The sequence below is a fragment of the Gadus macrocephalus genome, chromosome 23, assembly GCF_031168955.1.
Source record: "Gadus macrocephalus chromosome 23, ASM3116895v1".
NCBI classification, from domain to species: Eukaryota; Metazoa; Chordata; class Actinopteri; order Gadiformes; family Gadidae; genus Gadus; species Gadus macrocephalus.
Window position 1 is genome coordinate 19893262 of NC_082404.1, and position 16347 is coordinate 19909608.

The 16347-nt window shown below is 49.8% G+C and overlaps 1 protein-coding gene across 3 annotated transcripts in view; it reads left to right on the forward strand.

Annotated features, from left to right (window-relative positions):
- The window catches only part of LOC132452359 (WAS/WASL-interacting protein family member 3-like), an 8640-nt gene extending 2593 nt beyond the window's left edge, over window positions 1–6047 (forward strand). For 2 of the 3 annotated variants that reach the window (XM_060044938.1, XM_060044936.1), the window contains exon 3: window positions 4945–6047. In XM_060044938.1, coding sequence (XP_059900921.1) covers window positions 4945–5170 — 226 coding nt within the window. In that variant the 3' untranslated portion in view covers window positions 5171–6047. Of the gene's footprint in view, window positions 1–4752 lie in introns of all 3 variants that reach the window. The other variant, XM_060044939.1, reaches the window with a different exon arrangement.
- The last annotated feature ends 10300 nt before the right edge of the window (window positions 6048–16347 follow it).

A 16347-nucleotide genomic window follows, 5' to 3' on the forward strand; every position in this document is an offset into this window, starting at 1 on the left:
TCTCACTCTTCTCTCAAATTCAAAAAAGCTTCATTGGCAGGAGAAATATACATTTGCATTGCCAAAGCATGTGAACAATAAAATAAACGGCATAATAAAAAGTACAAAGGTAAGGTATATATTATAATAATAATAAGTATGAATCGTTAAATACAAAATATCTGTACATATCAAATGTTATGCTATAAAAGTACTTTAAAAAGTAAAATGTGCGATATTATAAAAATTACAGTATCTCGTATAAACAGATAAGTTAAAGACACACTCTAAATACACAGTATTTACATTATGGAGGATTAGTGCAATTATTGTGTGAAGAGTGAGTCCAGGGGGATGAGTCTATGGGGAGTTTGAGATCCTTCTCTCATCACAACAGGTGACGAATCTTGCTGCTGCGTTCGCACATTGTTGTATTTCTACCAACAGGTATGGCAGTTTGTGAGCATCTGGAGTGTCTTTAAAGACCTTGCATGCCTTTGTAATCCGTGGGAAGTGTGTATTCCTGATGTCTTCGTATGACTGGCAGGAAGTCAGGAAGTGCAGTTCTGTCTCTAGTTGGTTGTGTGTGCAGTTGGAGCACAGTCTGTCTACTCTAGGGAGCCAGGTCTGTCTGTGGCGTCCCTTCTCGATGGCCAGGCTGTGTTCGCTGAGTCTGTATCTGGACAAGGATTTCCTCCGTTTTGGGTCGGTCACGGTAGTCAGGTATTCTCTGTTAAGGGACAAATAGCATGCCAATTTACTCTGGTTTTTGGTGGACTCTTTCCAATGTGCCAAATACTTTTCCTTTTGTTTTCTTATAATTTGGTTTTGCCTGATGTGTTGGTTGTTGTGTGTTGGACAGATTCCCAGGACAAGCTGGCTAAGGGGACACTTTTCTGGGTGTAACTCTCTGTGGGTAAGAGCCTTGAGGGGAGTGTGTTTCTGTCGCTTTCCTTAAGGTGGTTTTAACATTTTAGGGCTCTCTTCTAAATTAAATGATTGGATATCGTCGTAATTCAGCTCTGCAGGCATTATTTGGTGTTTTTCTTTGGACTTTTAGTATTGATTTGCAGAATTCTGCATGAAGAGTTTAAATTTGATGTTGGTCCCATTTTATAAAATCTTGGTTGGTGAGTGGGCTCCAGACTTCACAGCCGTAGAGCGCAATGGGCTCTCTTAATTGGGATGTCTCGTTTGATATTTATTTTTATGGCATAAAATGCCCTCCTTCCCTTGTCTCTCAGGTCATTAACAGCTTCGTTGAAATTTCCTGTGGCGTTCATGTTTATGCCGAGGTAGGTATAGTTTTTTGTTTGCTCTAGAGTAACAGTGTCTAGGTGGAATGTGTATTTGTTGAGGCTGGGTCTTTTTTCAAATATCATTATTTTGGTTTTACTGTAAGGGCCCAGGTTTGAGAGAAGCTCTGCAGAAGATCTAGGTGCTGCTGTAGGCCTTCTTTGGTTGGGGACAGCAGCACCAGGTCATCTACAAACAGCAGACATTTGATTTCAGTGTCTACCAGTGTTATGCCGGGGGCTGCAGACTGTTCAATGTCCTTGCTAGTTGGTTAATGTATATGTTGAACAGGGTTGGACTCAAGCTGCATCCCTGTCTCCTGGCTTTGTTGAAAGAAGTCTACAAAGCAGGAGAATAGTTTGCTTTTGTTTTGTTTTATTTGGTGGTCAATGAGGGTGCTTAATGTGAATATATGGTCTGTTGTACGATAATTTAAGGAACCGATCTGGTTTTTGCTTATGGCATTATTGTCAGTCAGGAAGTTAAAAAGTCTGCGATATGTATTACCGAGGTTGCTGTTGACGCAGACTTCTCTGTAGTTATTAGGGTCAAATTTATCTCCACTTTTGTGGATTGGGCTAATCATTACTTGGTTCCAATCATTGGGGAAGAACCCAGAGCTAAGAACAGTGTTATGCAGTTTCTGAGATCTGTATATTTAATCATTTTGTTTAGAATACCATCAACACCACATGCCTTTTTTAGTTTAAGAGAACTCATTTTGTGCTCTGATAATCTTTAATAACTGATTCTAGTGTTTGTAATTTATCTTGTATATGTGTTTGTTCTTTGTTCTCTACAATGGGGCCAAAGAGATTGGAGAAGTGATTTACCCATAAATCTCCATTTTGAATGCTTAATTCTTCCCGTTTTTGTTTAAGTTTGTTCCGATTTTCCCAGAAATGGTTTGAGTCTATGGATTCCTCAATTTGGTTTATCTGGTTCCTAGCATGTTGGTCCCTTTTTCTTCTTATTGTGTTTCTGCATTGTTTTAAGGTCTCATAATAATTGAGACGATATTGTTGTTGTCTGGGTCCCTATGTTTCTGATTTGACAGGTTTCTCAATGTTTTCCTAGTGTTTTTGCATTCGTCGTCGAACCGTTAATGTTGTTTTTGTTCTTAGTTTGACTGTTTGAGACCTTCAGGTTTGATTGTAAGGCTGAGATGTGAAATATGTTGTTAAGGCTTTCTACTGCCATGTTGATCCCTTCGTTGTTGCACTGAAAGTTTTGGTTTAGGAAGTTATCTAGTGTCTGAATGTGATTTTGCTTTATGGTGTTCTGATATGTTTCGACCCTGCTCTCCTTCCATCTATAGCATTTGTTTATAGTGTGTAGTTTGTTTGGTTTTAATGCCTCTTGGTTAGGTGTTGGTCTCTGTAGGTAGGCTGTGATTGTGCTGTGGTCTGATAGTGGTGTTAAGGGGCTGACTGTGAAAGCTCTGGGAGACCCAGGGCTAAGGTCTGTGATAAAATAATCGACAGTACTACTGCCGAGATATGAGCGGTAGGTGTACCTTCCATAGGGGTCTCCGCGGGATCTACCGTTGACGATGTACAGTCCCTGGGTGCGGCACAGCTGGAATACTTGTAGTCCATGTTTGTTACGTCTGGCAGGACACTTTGGGGAGGCGATGGTCCCGTCTCCTGGTAGGTGTTTATCTCCCAGTGTGCTGATGGTGTCAGGCCCCTGTCCCGTCCTGGCGTTGAGGTCACCACACATTAGAATATGACCTGGGCCTGGAAGTGGTTGATCTCCTCCTCTAGTACAGAGGAGCTCTCCTCGTTGTAGTATGGGGACTCTAGTGGTGGGATATTTGTTGCACACAGGAGGATGTTTTCTGCTGATGCGGTAAGTCCCTTGTCTATCTCTAACCAGATGTAGAATTGCCCTGTTTTGATTAATTTAACAGAGATGGTGAGTTTGGATTTGTACCAAATTAAAATACCTCCCGATTCTCTTCCTTGTTTCACCCCTGGTAGTTTGGTGGATGGTACCACCAGCTCTCTGTAGTTTAGAGGGCAGCCAGTGGGACCATCTCCTCTACACCAGGTCTCTGGGAGGATGACAATGTCTGTATTTCGGATTTCCTTGATGAAGTCTAGGTATCTGCTTTTCAGACCGAAGGCAGTCGACCTCAGGCCTTGTATATTCCAGGATGAAATAGTGAAAGCTTTGTGTTCCATGGTGTCTTGTGTTTGATGGTCCAGTAGTTTAGTTCTGTATCAGGAACGTGTAGAACTCACTTGGCATCCCGTGTATGCTACGGTCTCGGGATAGTTTCCCCTGCTTCTCTCTCTGTCTCTGTCTCTGTCTCTGTCTCTGTCTCTCTCTTTCTTTCTTTCTTTCTTTCTTTCTTTCTTTCTTTCTTTCTTTCTTTCTTTCTTTCTTTCTTTCTTTCTTTCTTTCTTTCTTTCTTTCTTTCTTTCTTCTGGAAACTCAAAATGCTTACAGTGAATTGGGGGGGAACCTCACTAGCCACTACACCAGGTTGGGAAATGCGTATTTATTTCTATGTCGCATGACAGACCAAGCCTCCAATTTGGACGAAGAGCCCAGATGAGCTGTGTGGGCGACATCACAGGTCCCTGGAGGCCTGGCCTGCTCTATCCCCCCAGGCCTGGCCTGCTCTACCCCCCCAGGCCTGGCCTGCTCTACCCCCCCAGGCCTGGGGTAGTAGTGCCCTACCCCCCCAGGCCTGGCCTGCTCTACCCCCCCAGGCCTGGCCTGCTCTACCCCCCCAGGCCTGGCCTGCTCTACCCCCCCAGGCCTGGCCTGCTCTACCCCCCCAGGCCTGGCCTGCTCTACCCCCCCAGGCCTGGCCTGCTCTACCCCCCCAGGCCTGGGGGGGTAGGGCACTACTACCCCACCAGGCCTGGGGTAGTAGTGCCCTACCCCCCCCTCTTCTGGTGGCTGTGGGACATTCTAATGAAGCAGAGCATCAAGGCGCCGCTGGCGTGTTCTTGATTAAATTCGTTCTCAGGCCGTAAAGATGCCGGAGGTCTGCCTTCGTAGCATGACTCAGCAGATGTTGTTTTATGCACAGATTAGTTGAAGTGTAAATACTTTATATCACTTCATCACTCTCCTCTCTCCATAATGGAGGAGTGGGCTTATAAAATGGGCTCCCAGCGAGCCCTTTTAAAATACACAATAGCTCCTTGGTATTATTAGTACTCTTTACGACACAGGTTCGAAATGGATAACTGCTCTTGTAAAACAAACATTTGGTAGCAGTGCTGCTTAATGGAAATCAGGCTGTCATTTGTTGACTTGTTGAATTCATTCAACAAGAAGGTGGTTTAGTGTGCAGCACTGAAGCATTTAAAGGAGAACAGAGATCTGCCTTTGTTGTCTGCTGAAATGAGTTATTTGTTGTGCCTGGATTGTATAACTCAGATACTGAGACTCAAGAATCTCTGAGAGAATCTTGTTTGTTTGTTTCCTGCAATGTTTTTTATTTTCATTTCTTTTTAGTCTTTTACACCCCTCAGACTTCCTGGCTGCTCTTGGCTGTCGTACGCATGATTACTTCTCCATTCATAAATAACCACCAATAACCCCCCCCCCCCTCCACCTCGCCACCACAACCTAAATCACGACCTAGCGACTACAGCGAGCACAATAACTCTAGTCCCTCAACATACCTGCTCCCCGCCTCTCCTACAGTCACTCGCACAGCAAAGTACTAAAACATATCAACCCGACGCAAACCTGGCTCCTGGATGGACGAAGCACTGTGAAAGGTGTGCTCCATCTACATCATCGTAACCGTTTTACTGGCATGGAGGAGGGACGGAGGGACGGAGGGACGGAGGGACGGAGGTTATACTCTCCGGACCCCAGAGACGCTCTCGGACTCACTCCGTCTGAGGCTTGCACATGTAACCCATAGCTCAAATTGAGTCTTAAATATTACGGTATATATTAAATGGTATAGACATTAAAATAGATAACAACTTATTTTATAATAATTACATTGACAATTTAATATATTAAAATATCTAGAAACGTTTTTTTCACCATACCTTCAATAACGTCACTGCCCCTTTCAGACGCCTTTCTGTAGCAGACACGAGCTTCAAGAACCGTTAAGTGATTCAGAAACAAAATCAGAGGCACCTGAAACTGAAACTAAACTGTATCATTTATATTATATTGTTATTGGTCGTTTTCAATCTGAAATCGAGAGTCTACACAACAGCCTCGCCTCTATCGAAAAAAACGAGTGCTAAAGACTGTTTTGGTCAGGTTTTTTGAAAACCCTGAAAATATCCTAGAACCACTTCTGTGTTGCAGCTGGACAGCGCACACAAACAGAGGACTTCACTTGAACCAAACTTTGATGGCGAGCTTATCCAATGACCCGAAGAGCCTAAGGAAAGGGTAACAAGCCGATTCATCAATACGGTTTGACCGTTGGACATTGAACCATGAACATTGAACATTAAAATATTTCTTGATAGATATTAGATTGTTTTTGTTTGCATACACATTTGTATACGCAGTTCATATACATAAGATTGATGTTTGTGTACACATTTGTATACACAGTTGATTATATACACATTTTGATGTATTTTACTTTTCATAATCACCTCAAGAATATTTATTGTATATTTTTATTGCAAATATTTATTTATTTTATTTCATTTTCCTATCTATTTATTGATCTATTTAATATTTAATCTTTTCTTATTAAAGCAAACTGCCAGATTTGTTATTATAAACCCTGTCTCCAGTCTTTAATTTCTATGTTTGATTTCACCACTCCCCACGGACCTATGACCCTGGCCCTAACCCTGGCCCTAACCCTAACCCTAACCCTAACCCTGACCCTGACCCTAACCCTAACCCTGACCCTAACCCTAACCCTGACCCTGACCCTAACCCTAACCCTAACCCTGACCCTAACCCTGACCCTAACCCTGACCCTGACCCTAACCCTAACCCTGGCCCTAACCCTGGCCCAGTAGCGTCCTTTTCTAGTTCTAAGCGACACCAGTGTTACAGACGCGTCAGCCGTCGATACCCACGCAGCTCCCTGTGGAACGGGTTCATTATAGCCGCTGCTGGAGGCTGTTGTTCCTGGTCCTACGGCTCTGCTCACCGCAGCACTGGGCAGTAGCAGCTGCCAGGGGGAGGGGCTTGGTTTCCCAAGGCGCTGGGAGTGTATTGCACACACAGCGTTGTGTAAGACTGAAAGAACTAAACGGTTTCATGTGTTTTGACATATGGAAACCGTGTTTGGGAAAGTACAGGAGGATAGGCGCGGTTTGGGTGTTTGACTCCCAGACCAAATATTCAGGGTTACGACCTCAATATCCTCAGTCTGGCCGTAGCATTCTGAACAAGAGGCCTCGTCCCTCGACCCTCGGCCTCGTCCCTAACCCTCGACCCTAGGCCTCGTCCCTCGTCCCTAGGCCTCGTCCCTCAACCCTAGGCCTCGTCCCTAACCCTCGACCCTAGGCCTCGACCCTAGCCCTCGACCCTATTCCTCGTACCTCCACCCTAGGCCTTGCCCCTAACCCTCGACCCTAGGCCTCGTCCCTCGACCCTCGGCCTCGTCCCTAACCCTCATCCCTCGACCCTAGGCCTCGTCCCTCGACCCTCGGCCTCGTCCCTAACCCTCATCCCTCGTCCCTAACCCTCATCCCTCGACCCTAGGCCTCATCCCTCGACCCTAGGCCTCGACCCTCGACCCTAGGCCTCGACCCTCGTCCCTCGGCCTCGTCCCTAACCCTTGTCCATCGGCCTCGTCCCTAACCCTTGTCCCTCGGCCTCGTCCCTCGGCCCTAACCCTCGACCCTCGACCCTAGGCCTCGACCTCGACCCTAACCCTCGACCCTAACCCTCGACCCTAGGCCTCGTCCCTAGGCCTCGTCCCTAACCCTCGACCCTAGGCCTCGTCCCTAACCCTCGTCCCTAACCCTCGACCCTAGGCCTCGTCCCTAACCCTCGACCCTAACCCTCGTCCCTCGACCCTCAGCAGTTAGGATTCAATGTGTGCTAGCTTATATGATGATAATTGGTGTAATCATCTAAGACATCCTCTATCATGTACATCATTATTGCGGTAAATACACCGCCACATATTGATATGTGGCATAGTTTCCTCTACTTTTGACTCTTGAGCTGCTGTAACAAGTGTATTTAAAAGGTGTATCATCATTTATGAATGTACATTACTTGTCGGACCATGCACATGAGGAGGCCTTCGTAACCAACGTTATTTAACATACCATAGTATAAGAACCGCCCTATTTCTATCCATGAGACCATGGCTCCAAAAAAAGCAAGAGTTTGCTCTGCTCTCAAGTGATATCACCACATCCTCGTGACACTTCCTGAGTAAACCAAGTCTGCTCTACGTGTATGTGTGCTGTGCCTTGAGAGCCCAATGCTCTCATTTACAAAATGTTTCCTCTCACTGAGGCTTCCAGGGCCTTTTCCAACGTTCTTTGTTTCTTTCCTTTTGATACTTAACCCTAACCCTAACCCTTTTTTTCGCTCTTTTGGTTCTCACTTTTGGTCACTCTCCATTATGGGTCCAAATAAAATAATACATTTAATGCAAAAGCTGGTCTGTGTTTGGGACGTCCGAGTGTGGTGCGTTGCCTGAACGCACCACACTTTATGGACGAGTCATTGACATGGAAGGGAAGGGGGGAGAGAGGATAGGGTCTGCCATCCCTTTGGCCCCCCTCCCCCTCCCCCTCCCCCTCATCCTCCTCCTCCTTCTCCCTCCCCCTGTCTGAGAGACTTCATGCCACAGCCAAGACCCATACGGGGCTACAGGCCTGGCTCACTCACAGCACAGCCACTTATAGTCTGCAGTGAGAGGCTGCATAGAGGAAGGGCTTCCTGACCGCTGGTACCAGATGGCTGCCTGATCTACAGGATCTATACGTAACCCCTTCTGTTTGAGCACTGTAGACGCTTCTGTTTTAAACCGTTTGTGGAATGGCTTTTCAAAAGCAGTTGAACTAATGACCTTGCTTGATTCTTCCACATTAATGCAGCTGCAGAGCTACATAACCAGTGAGGAGTCTTTGAGGCCGGTTCAAGAGCGCCATTGTTTCTACAGACCTTATTAACACCCCCAGCCGCTGTGTGTGAGGTGTTCATTCGGTTCAATAATCCTCCAGCAGCTCCAATGGACACATTCTTGGTGTAGTTGTGTAGCTGGAGCAGCGTGGTTGACACTGAAACCCCCTCTTTTAACTGGTATTTATGTATTTATGCAAACTATATTTCTCTATTTTGGGGTCTCTGGGTCTGGGAACAATCCGTTGCCCTCTGCCTTGTCGTTACCACGGTGAACATTTGAGAACATTCCCTTGGCTGTGGTTCTGTTGGAGGCCGTTGGAGGCCGTCTGTGGTTCTCTTGGAGGCCGTTGGAGGCCGTCTGTGGTTCTGTTGGAGGCCGTCTGTGGTTCTGTTGGAGGCCGTTGGAGGCCGTCTGTGGTTCTGTTGGAGGCCGTCTGTGGTTCTGTTGGAGGCCGTTGGAGGCCGTCTGTGGTTCTGTTGGAGTCCGTCTGTGGTTCTGTTGGAGGCCGTCTGTGGTTCTGTTGGAGGCCGTTGGAGGCCGTCTGTGGTTCTGTTGGAGGCCGTTAAGTGGGACTGGGGAAACAGATGCAGGGAGCGGGAGTGAGCGTTGGAGAGACTGGGTTGGTCGTTGGGTTGGTCGTTGGTCGTTGGGTTGGTCGTTGGGTTGGTCGTTGGGTTGGTCGTTGGGTTGGTCGTTGGGTTGGTCGTTGGTTGGTCGTTGGGTTGGTCGTTGGGTTGGTCGTTGGGTTGGTCGTTGGGTTGGTCGTTGGTTGGTCGTTGGTTGGTCGTTGGTTGGTCGTTGGGTTGGTCGTTGGGTTCAGAGGGTGGCTGGTGATCCATGTAGCAGCAGCTGAATCTGTCATTTCTAATTAGGATTTAATAGGGTTAGGGTTAGTATATTCAGAGTTTAGTATATTCTAAACTCTGTTACATGCCGGGCTACAGCCACACTGACTGGGCCAGCCACATGTGAGCGTGCTCGTGCATTGTTTATTCATTCTTAGAGAGATAGGGGGAGAGAGTGAGTGAGAGAGAGAGGGAGAGTGTGAGAGGGGGAGAGGGGGAGAGGGGGAGAGAGAGAGTGAGAGGGGGAGAGGGAGAGCAGGAGAGGCAAAGCACACGTACAAATGTATTCTACACACGCACACGCACTCAGACACACATACTGACATACACACACAAACAAACTCACAGGCACAGCACACGCACACACACTCGCATACACAATCGCACACACAGACAGCAGCCCATACAGCCTCCTCTTTTTGTCTTGTTTAAATGTCTTTTCGATCAATCCACACTTAACATCTCATACACCGACCTGTGTGTGAGATGCAGCCATTGTTATAAGCGGTTATGTTGTATTTAAAGTGCACTTTCTCTTGAGACGTGGGCATTATGCCCTCGACTAACACTCATGGATCACATTAAAGAACCAATGCTGTGCTCTGATTCCTGGAGCTACTTTGCACTCTGAAACTTTGTTGATCAAGCTCTTAGAATGTCTTGTAGTTAAGCTTTGAGAATTCTCTGACTTTAAATGGCTAAATTTACATGTCATACATTTGTTTGTGTGTGTGTTTGTGTGTGTGTGTGTTTGTGTGTGCGTTCATATTTCCCCCCTGCCGATGGGAAACGAGCATGAGGCATGTTTGTTTTGCAACTCAACCCCAGAGCGTCTAAAGCCTGAGATGGGGGTGAGTAGGGGTGAGGGGGTGAGTCGGGGTGAGGGGGTGAGGGGGTGAGTCGGGGTGAGGGGGTGAGTCGGGGTGAGGGGGTGAGTCGGGGTGAGGGGGTGAGTCGGGGTGAGGGGGTGAGGGGGTGAGTCGGGGTGAGGGGGTGAGTCGGGGTGAGGGGGTGAGTCTGAGGTGAGGGGTTGAGTCTGGGTCAAGGGGGTGAGTCGGAGGTGAGTCGGGGCTGAGGGGGAGAGTCGGGGGTGAGTCAGAGGTGAGGGGGTGAGTCGGAGGTGAGTCGGGGGTTTAGGGGGTGAGGGGGTGAGTCGGAAGTGAGGGGTTGAGTCGGGGGTGAGGAGGTGAGTCGGGGGTTGATTCGGGGGTGAGTCGGAGATGAGGGGGTGAGTCGGGGGTGAGTCGGAGATGAGGGGGTGAGTCGGGGGTGAGTCAGAGGTGAGGGGTTGAGTCGGGGGTGAGGGGTTGAGTCGGGGGTGAGGGGTTGAGTCGGGGGTGAGGGGATGAGGGCTTGAGTCGTTGGTGAGGGAGTGAGTCAGGGGTTTAGGGGTTGAGTCGGTGGTGAGGGGATGAGTCGGGGGTGAGGGGGTGAGTCGGGGGTGAGGGGGTGAGTCGGAGGTGAGGGGGTGAGTCGGAGGTGAGGGGGTGAGTCGGTGGTGAGTCGGGGGTGAGGGGATGAGTCGGAGGTGAGGGGGTGAGTCGGAGGTGAGGGGTTGAGTCGGGGGTGAGGGCTTGAGTCGTTGGTGAGGGAGTGAGTCGGGGGTTTAGGGGGTGAGTCGGAGGTGAGGGGGTGAGTCGGTGGTGAAGGGGTGAGGGGATTAGGGGTTGAGTCGTTGGTGAGGGGGTGTGTCGGTGGTGAGGGGGTGAGTAGGTGGTGAGGGGTTGAGTCGTTGGTGAGGGGGTGTGTCGGTGGTGAGGGGGTGAGTAGGTGGTGAGGGGTTGAGTCGTTGGTGAGGGGGTGTGTCGGGGGTAAGTCGGGGGTGAGGGCTTGAGTCGTTGGTGAGGGGGTGAGTCGGTGGTGAGGGGGTGAGTCGGTGGTGAGGGGGTGAGTCGGTGGTGAAGGGGTGAGGGGATTAGGGGTTGAGTCGGTGGTGAGGGGGTGAGTCGGTGGTGAGTCGGAGGTGAGGGGGTGAGTCGGAGGTGAGGTGGTGAGTCGGAGGTGAGGGGGTGAGTCGGAGGTGAGGGGGTGAGTCGGAGGTGAGGGGTTGATTCGGGGGAGAGTCGGGGGTGAGGGGGTGAGTCGGGGGTGAGGGGGTGAGTCGGGGGTGAGGGGGTGAGTCGGAGGTGAGGGGTTGAGTCGGGGGTGAGGGCTTGAGTCGTTGGTGAGGGAGTGAGTCAGGGGTGAGTCGTTGTGAGGGGGGGAGTCGGAGGTGAGTCGGGGGTTTAGGGGGTTGATTCGGGGGTGAGTCGGAGGTGAGGGGGTGAGTCGGAGGTGAGGGGTTGATTCGGGGGTGAGTCGGGGGAGAGTCAGGGGTGAGTCGGGGGTGAGGGGGTGAGTCGGAGGTGAGGGGGTGAGGGCTTGAGTCGTTGGTGAGGGAGTGAGTCGGTGGTGAGGGGGTGAGTCGGTGGTGAGGGGGTGAGTCGGGGGTGAGGGGATGAGTCGGAGGTGAGGGGGTGAATCGGAGGTGAGGAGGTGAGTCGGGGGTTTAGGGGGTTGATTCGGGGGTGAGTCGGGGGTGAGTCAGAGGTGAGGGGGTGAGTCGGAGGTGAGGAGGTGAGTCGGGGGTTTAGGGGGTTGATTCGGGGGTGAGTCGGGGGTGAGTCAGAGGTGAGGGGGTGAGTCGGAGGTGAGGAGGTGAGTCGGGGGTTTAGGGGGTTGATTCGGGGGTGAGTCTCTCTCTGGTTCTCTGTTCTGTCCGTCTTCCTCTATATCTCTCTGTGGTTCTCTGTTCTGTCCGTCTTCCCCTATATCTCTCTCTGGTTCTCTGTTCTGTCCGTCTTCCCCTATATCTCTCTCTGGTTCTCTGTTCTGTCCGTCTTCCCTATATCTCTCTGTGGTTCTCTGTTCTGTCCGTCTTCCCTATATCTCTCTCTGGTTCTCTGTTCTGTCCGTCTTCCCCTATATCTCTCTCTGGTTCTCTGTTCTGTCCGTCTTCCCCTATATCTCTCTCTGGTTCTCTGTTCTGTCCGTCTTCCCCTATATCTCTCTGTGGTTCTCTGTTCTGTCTGTCTTCCCCTATATCTCTCTCTGGTTCTCTGTTCTGTCCGTCTTCCCCTATATCTCTCTCTGGTTCTCTGTTCTGTCCGTCTTCCCCTATATCTCTCTCTGGTTCTCTGTTCTGTCCGTCTTCCCCTATATCTCTCTGTGGTTCTCTGTTCTGTCCGTCTTCCCCTATATCTCTCTCTGGTTCTCTGTTCTGTCCGTCTTCCCCTATATGTCTCTCTGGTTCTCTGTTCTGTCCGTCTTCCCTATATCTCTCTGTGGTTCTCTGTTCTGTCCGTCTTCCCCTATATCTCTCTGTGGTTCTCTGTTCTGTCCGTCTTCCCCTATATCTCTCTGTGGTTCTCTGTTCTGTCCGTCTTCCTCTATATCTCTCTCTGGTTCTCTGTTCTGTCCGTCTTCCCCTATATCTCTCTCTGGTTCTCTGTTCTGTCCGTCTTCCCCTATATCTCTCTCTGGTTCTCTGTTCTGTCGAGTGAGTGACGCTGGGCAGACAAACCCCGTCTGATCGCCGTCTCCCACTCGGCCGGCCCCCGTGCTTTCACTAGGGGCCGGCGGCGACATGAGGGTCAGTACCCCTCCCTCGGGGTCGGTTCCCCTCCCTCGGGGTCGGTACCCCTCCCTCGGGGTCGGTTCCCCTCCCTCGGGGTCGGTACCCCTCCCTCGGGGTCGGTACCCCTCCCGGGGTCGGTACCCCTCCCTCGGGGTCGGTACCCCTCCCTCGGGGTCGGTTCCCCTCCCTCGGGGTCGGTTCCCCTCCCTCGGGGTCGGTTCCCCTCCCTTACCCCTCCCTCGGGGTCCCTTACCCCTCCCTCGGGGTCGGTACCCCTCCCTCGGGGTCGGTTCCCCTCCCTTACCCCTCCCTCGGGGTCGGTACCCCTCCCTCGGGGTCGGTTCCCCTCCCTTACCCCTCCCTCGGGGTCGGTTCCCCTCCCTCGGGGTCGGTACCCCTCCCTCGGGGTCGGTTCCCCTCCCTCGGGGTCGGTTCCCCTCCCTCGGGGTCGGTACCCCTCCCTCGGGGTCGGTACCCCTCCCTCGGGGTCGGTTCCCCTCCCTCGGGGTCGGTACCCCTCCCTCGGGGTCGGTACCCCTCCCTCGGGGTCGGTTCCCCTCCCTCGGGGTCGGTTCCCCTCCCTCGGGGTCGGTACCCCTCCCTCGGGCGTCCTCCCTTCGTGATGGGATGAGGTGACGATGTTTTTTGATCTCTTGGCTGCCGTTCTCTGTGGGGGTTGGGGGGCCGAACGCTGTCCAGGGGCTCTCATGCGCTCCGACGCTGGGAGGGGGTTAGGGTTAGGGAACAGGGAACGGGGAGCTTGTTTTGTTCGGTACAGTATCTTTGACGCCCAAAACATCCGTTATTACAGACAAGAGTGCCGGCTCAATGAGAGACTTGATCCCCGACTGGATTTGAGAAGAAAGAAAAAGAAAATAAATTGCCATAGTTTGTCTTTTTTTTGTATCGAGGAGCTGTCAAAACCACACTGCTGCCCTTTTATTAAACGTTGTAAGCATGTTAACGTCCTCCCTGATGCCGGAACAGAATGTTAATATGGGTGAACAGGATGTTAATATAGGTCATTCCTTCGTTGGATCAGGAGAGCAGATATTCAGAAAGCGTAGGCAGCCTTTCAAGTTGGAACTTTTCATCTTTCGGTGTAGTTCTGATTAAACACATATTCACTCTTGCTTACTTCATTCTCATTCATCCTCGCCAACTTGTGGAAAAACAAAACACAGACATAAAATAATACCCAAATCTCAGTGTGTTGAATCCATGTCCGAACCCCTCTTCTGTGGTTGTGCGAAAACATTCAGGGTTTAACGGATCAAAGGTTTACGTGTCCTTTCCCCAAGTGAATGATAAACCGCCCTCTGGACGTCTTAGGCTGTCTGGGCGGCTGAAGCGCGCCACAACACTCATCAACACACAGAATCTTATGAAATAACCTTTTGTTTCATAGAAATAAGGCTCTTATTAGTGCTTCAGACGGACGGACGGGAGGTGGGGGCCTGCGGGTGGGTGGTGTTTACACCGGCGTGTTTAACGCTTGTGCTAAATGGCCCGGCTGTTTGGCTGTCGGGAAGGTAATCGTTCTAAATGACAACACGGTGTGGCATGTGAGACAACGGCACGCTGCCCTGTGGGACATGGTTGAATAAGTGGTGTGTGCATCATCGCCCTCCCGCACAGGAAGGCTTGCACACGCACCTTGGTACTGCTCCAGTTGATGTGGCAGACATGCATGCACACGCAGACACGAACGCACGCTCACACATACGCACGCACGCACTTGCACACACATGTATACCCACATGCATGTATACAAATACACAAATACACATACACAGAATTTGCAACACAAGCATGTAAACATGGCATTTATACACACACACCTTGACACAGACACACACACAGACACACGGACACAACTCGACACAGACAAAGCAAAGTCACCAGCTTTCGGACACACACTTATACACAAACAAATACCTTGCTACACAAACCATTAAATACACACACCATGCATGCAGACTTTTTTTTCTGCACGCACACACACACACACACACACACACACACACACACACACATACACAGGAAATGAAATGACATTAGTGCTGAGCTTCCCTACATCCCTGCACACCATCAGCATCCAGCAGGACTGTTGGCCAATTAGCCTGGATTGCCCTGTAGCAGCTCAGACCCGCCCAAACCCGCCCAAGCCAACAATAATCAGATACCATGGTGGGCCCGTTTAAAGGGCCACATCAAAGGCCACTCTATAGCATCCGTTTATCGTGATGTTTGCTTGTAGAAAGATAAGAGGGTGGGGTGTAGATCACTAGGGTGTGTGTGATGTAAAGACCACTAAAGGTCTTAATAAAAAAAAAAAATATCATGCAAAGGTTGGTTTATGTTTGGTTAATACTCACTCTCCCCGTCTCCCTAACCCTAAGCTCCAACGTTATCTGTTCTGGTTATTTGTTTCTGCTTCTTTTGAGTAGTTACAGAGATCCGTGGGGTCATCTGTATGCACTTAATGTAGTTTCCTGTTTGATTTAGTTTGCATCTCGCCGTCATGGAAACACTGTATTTGACCTTGGCACTGATTGTAATTCACGGTAATAAGGGAGTCTGGTCCCAGAGGATGACCTCACTGAATCTGGGACCAGACAGGATGACTCATGAATACAGGACGCACCGAGGGTTAGGGCAGTGGGGGGGGGGGGGGTGGTTCTGTTAGAGGGTTAGGGCAGTGGGGGGGTGGTTCTGTTAGAGGGTTAGGGCAGTGGGGGGGTGGTTCTGTTAGAGGGTTAGGGCAGTGGGGGGGTGGTTCTGTTAGAGGGTTAGGGCAGTGGGGGGGTGGTTCTGTTAGAGGGTTAGGGCAGTGGGGGGGTGGTTCTGTTAGAGGGTTAGGGCAGTGGGGGGGTGGTTCTGTTAGAGGGTTAGGGCAGTGGGGGGGTGGTTCTGTTAGAGGGTTAGGGCAGTGGGGGGGTGGTTCTGTTAGAGGGTTAGGGCAGTGGGGGGTGGGGGTGTGGTTCTGTTAGAGGCTGTGGGGCAGTGTGGGGGTGGGGGGGGGTTCTGTCATCACCATAGATATAGATATTAACCAGACGCCTCGTCCGCGGTGCTGGCCAATGGAGTCGAACGTCACCACTGGCGGCCATCTTACCACAGTAAGCTGCTCACCAATAACATTGTGTTGGTAGTGATTCATGTACTTTTTAAATAACCATAACTTGCTCAATTTTCAAACGGTTTGGTTTGTTATAAACGTCAGAGATGTAGGTATGACACTACATACTTATGAATAATTGCTAGGTTCTAAGAAAAATAGAATAATGTTCTAAAATAGGTACAAGATTTCCCTTTACAAATATACATCAAGAAAGGCTGCATGTTGAAATCCCCACCCTGTACAGAGATGTATTTATGTAATTATATATAACCATGTGTTTTCATATGAAATGAACATTAAACAGAACAGATAGGTGCAATAAATACACACATGCACAAGGTATTCATGTTATTTATGTTAAATCAATACATGGACTACTAAAACTCAGCAATCTATTGTGTTGGTAACTTCACTCAAATCCATCTACAGTCAAGAATGCATTTAGACAAATACGATAAAATATGAATATAATATGTGCAACCTTTGTGGCTGTTCA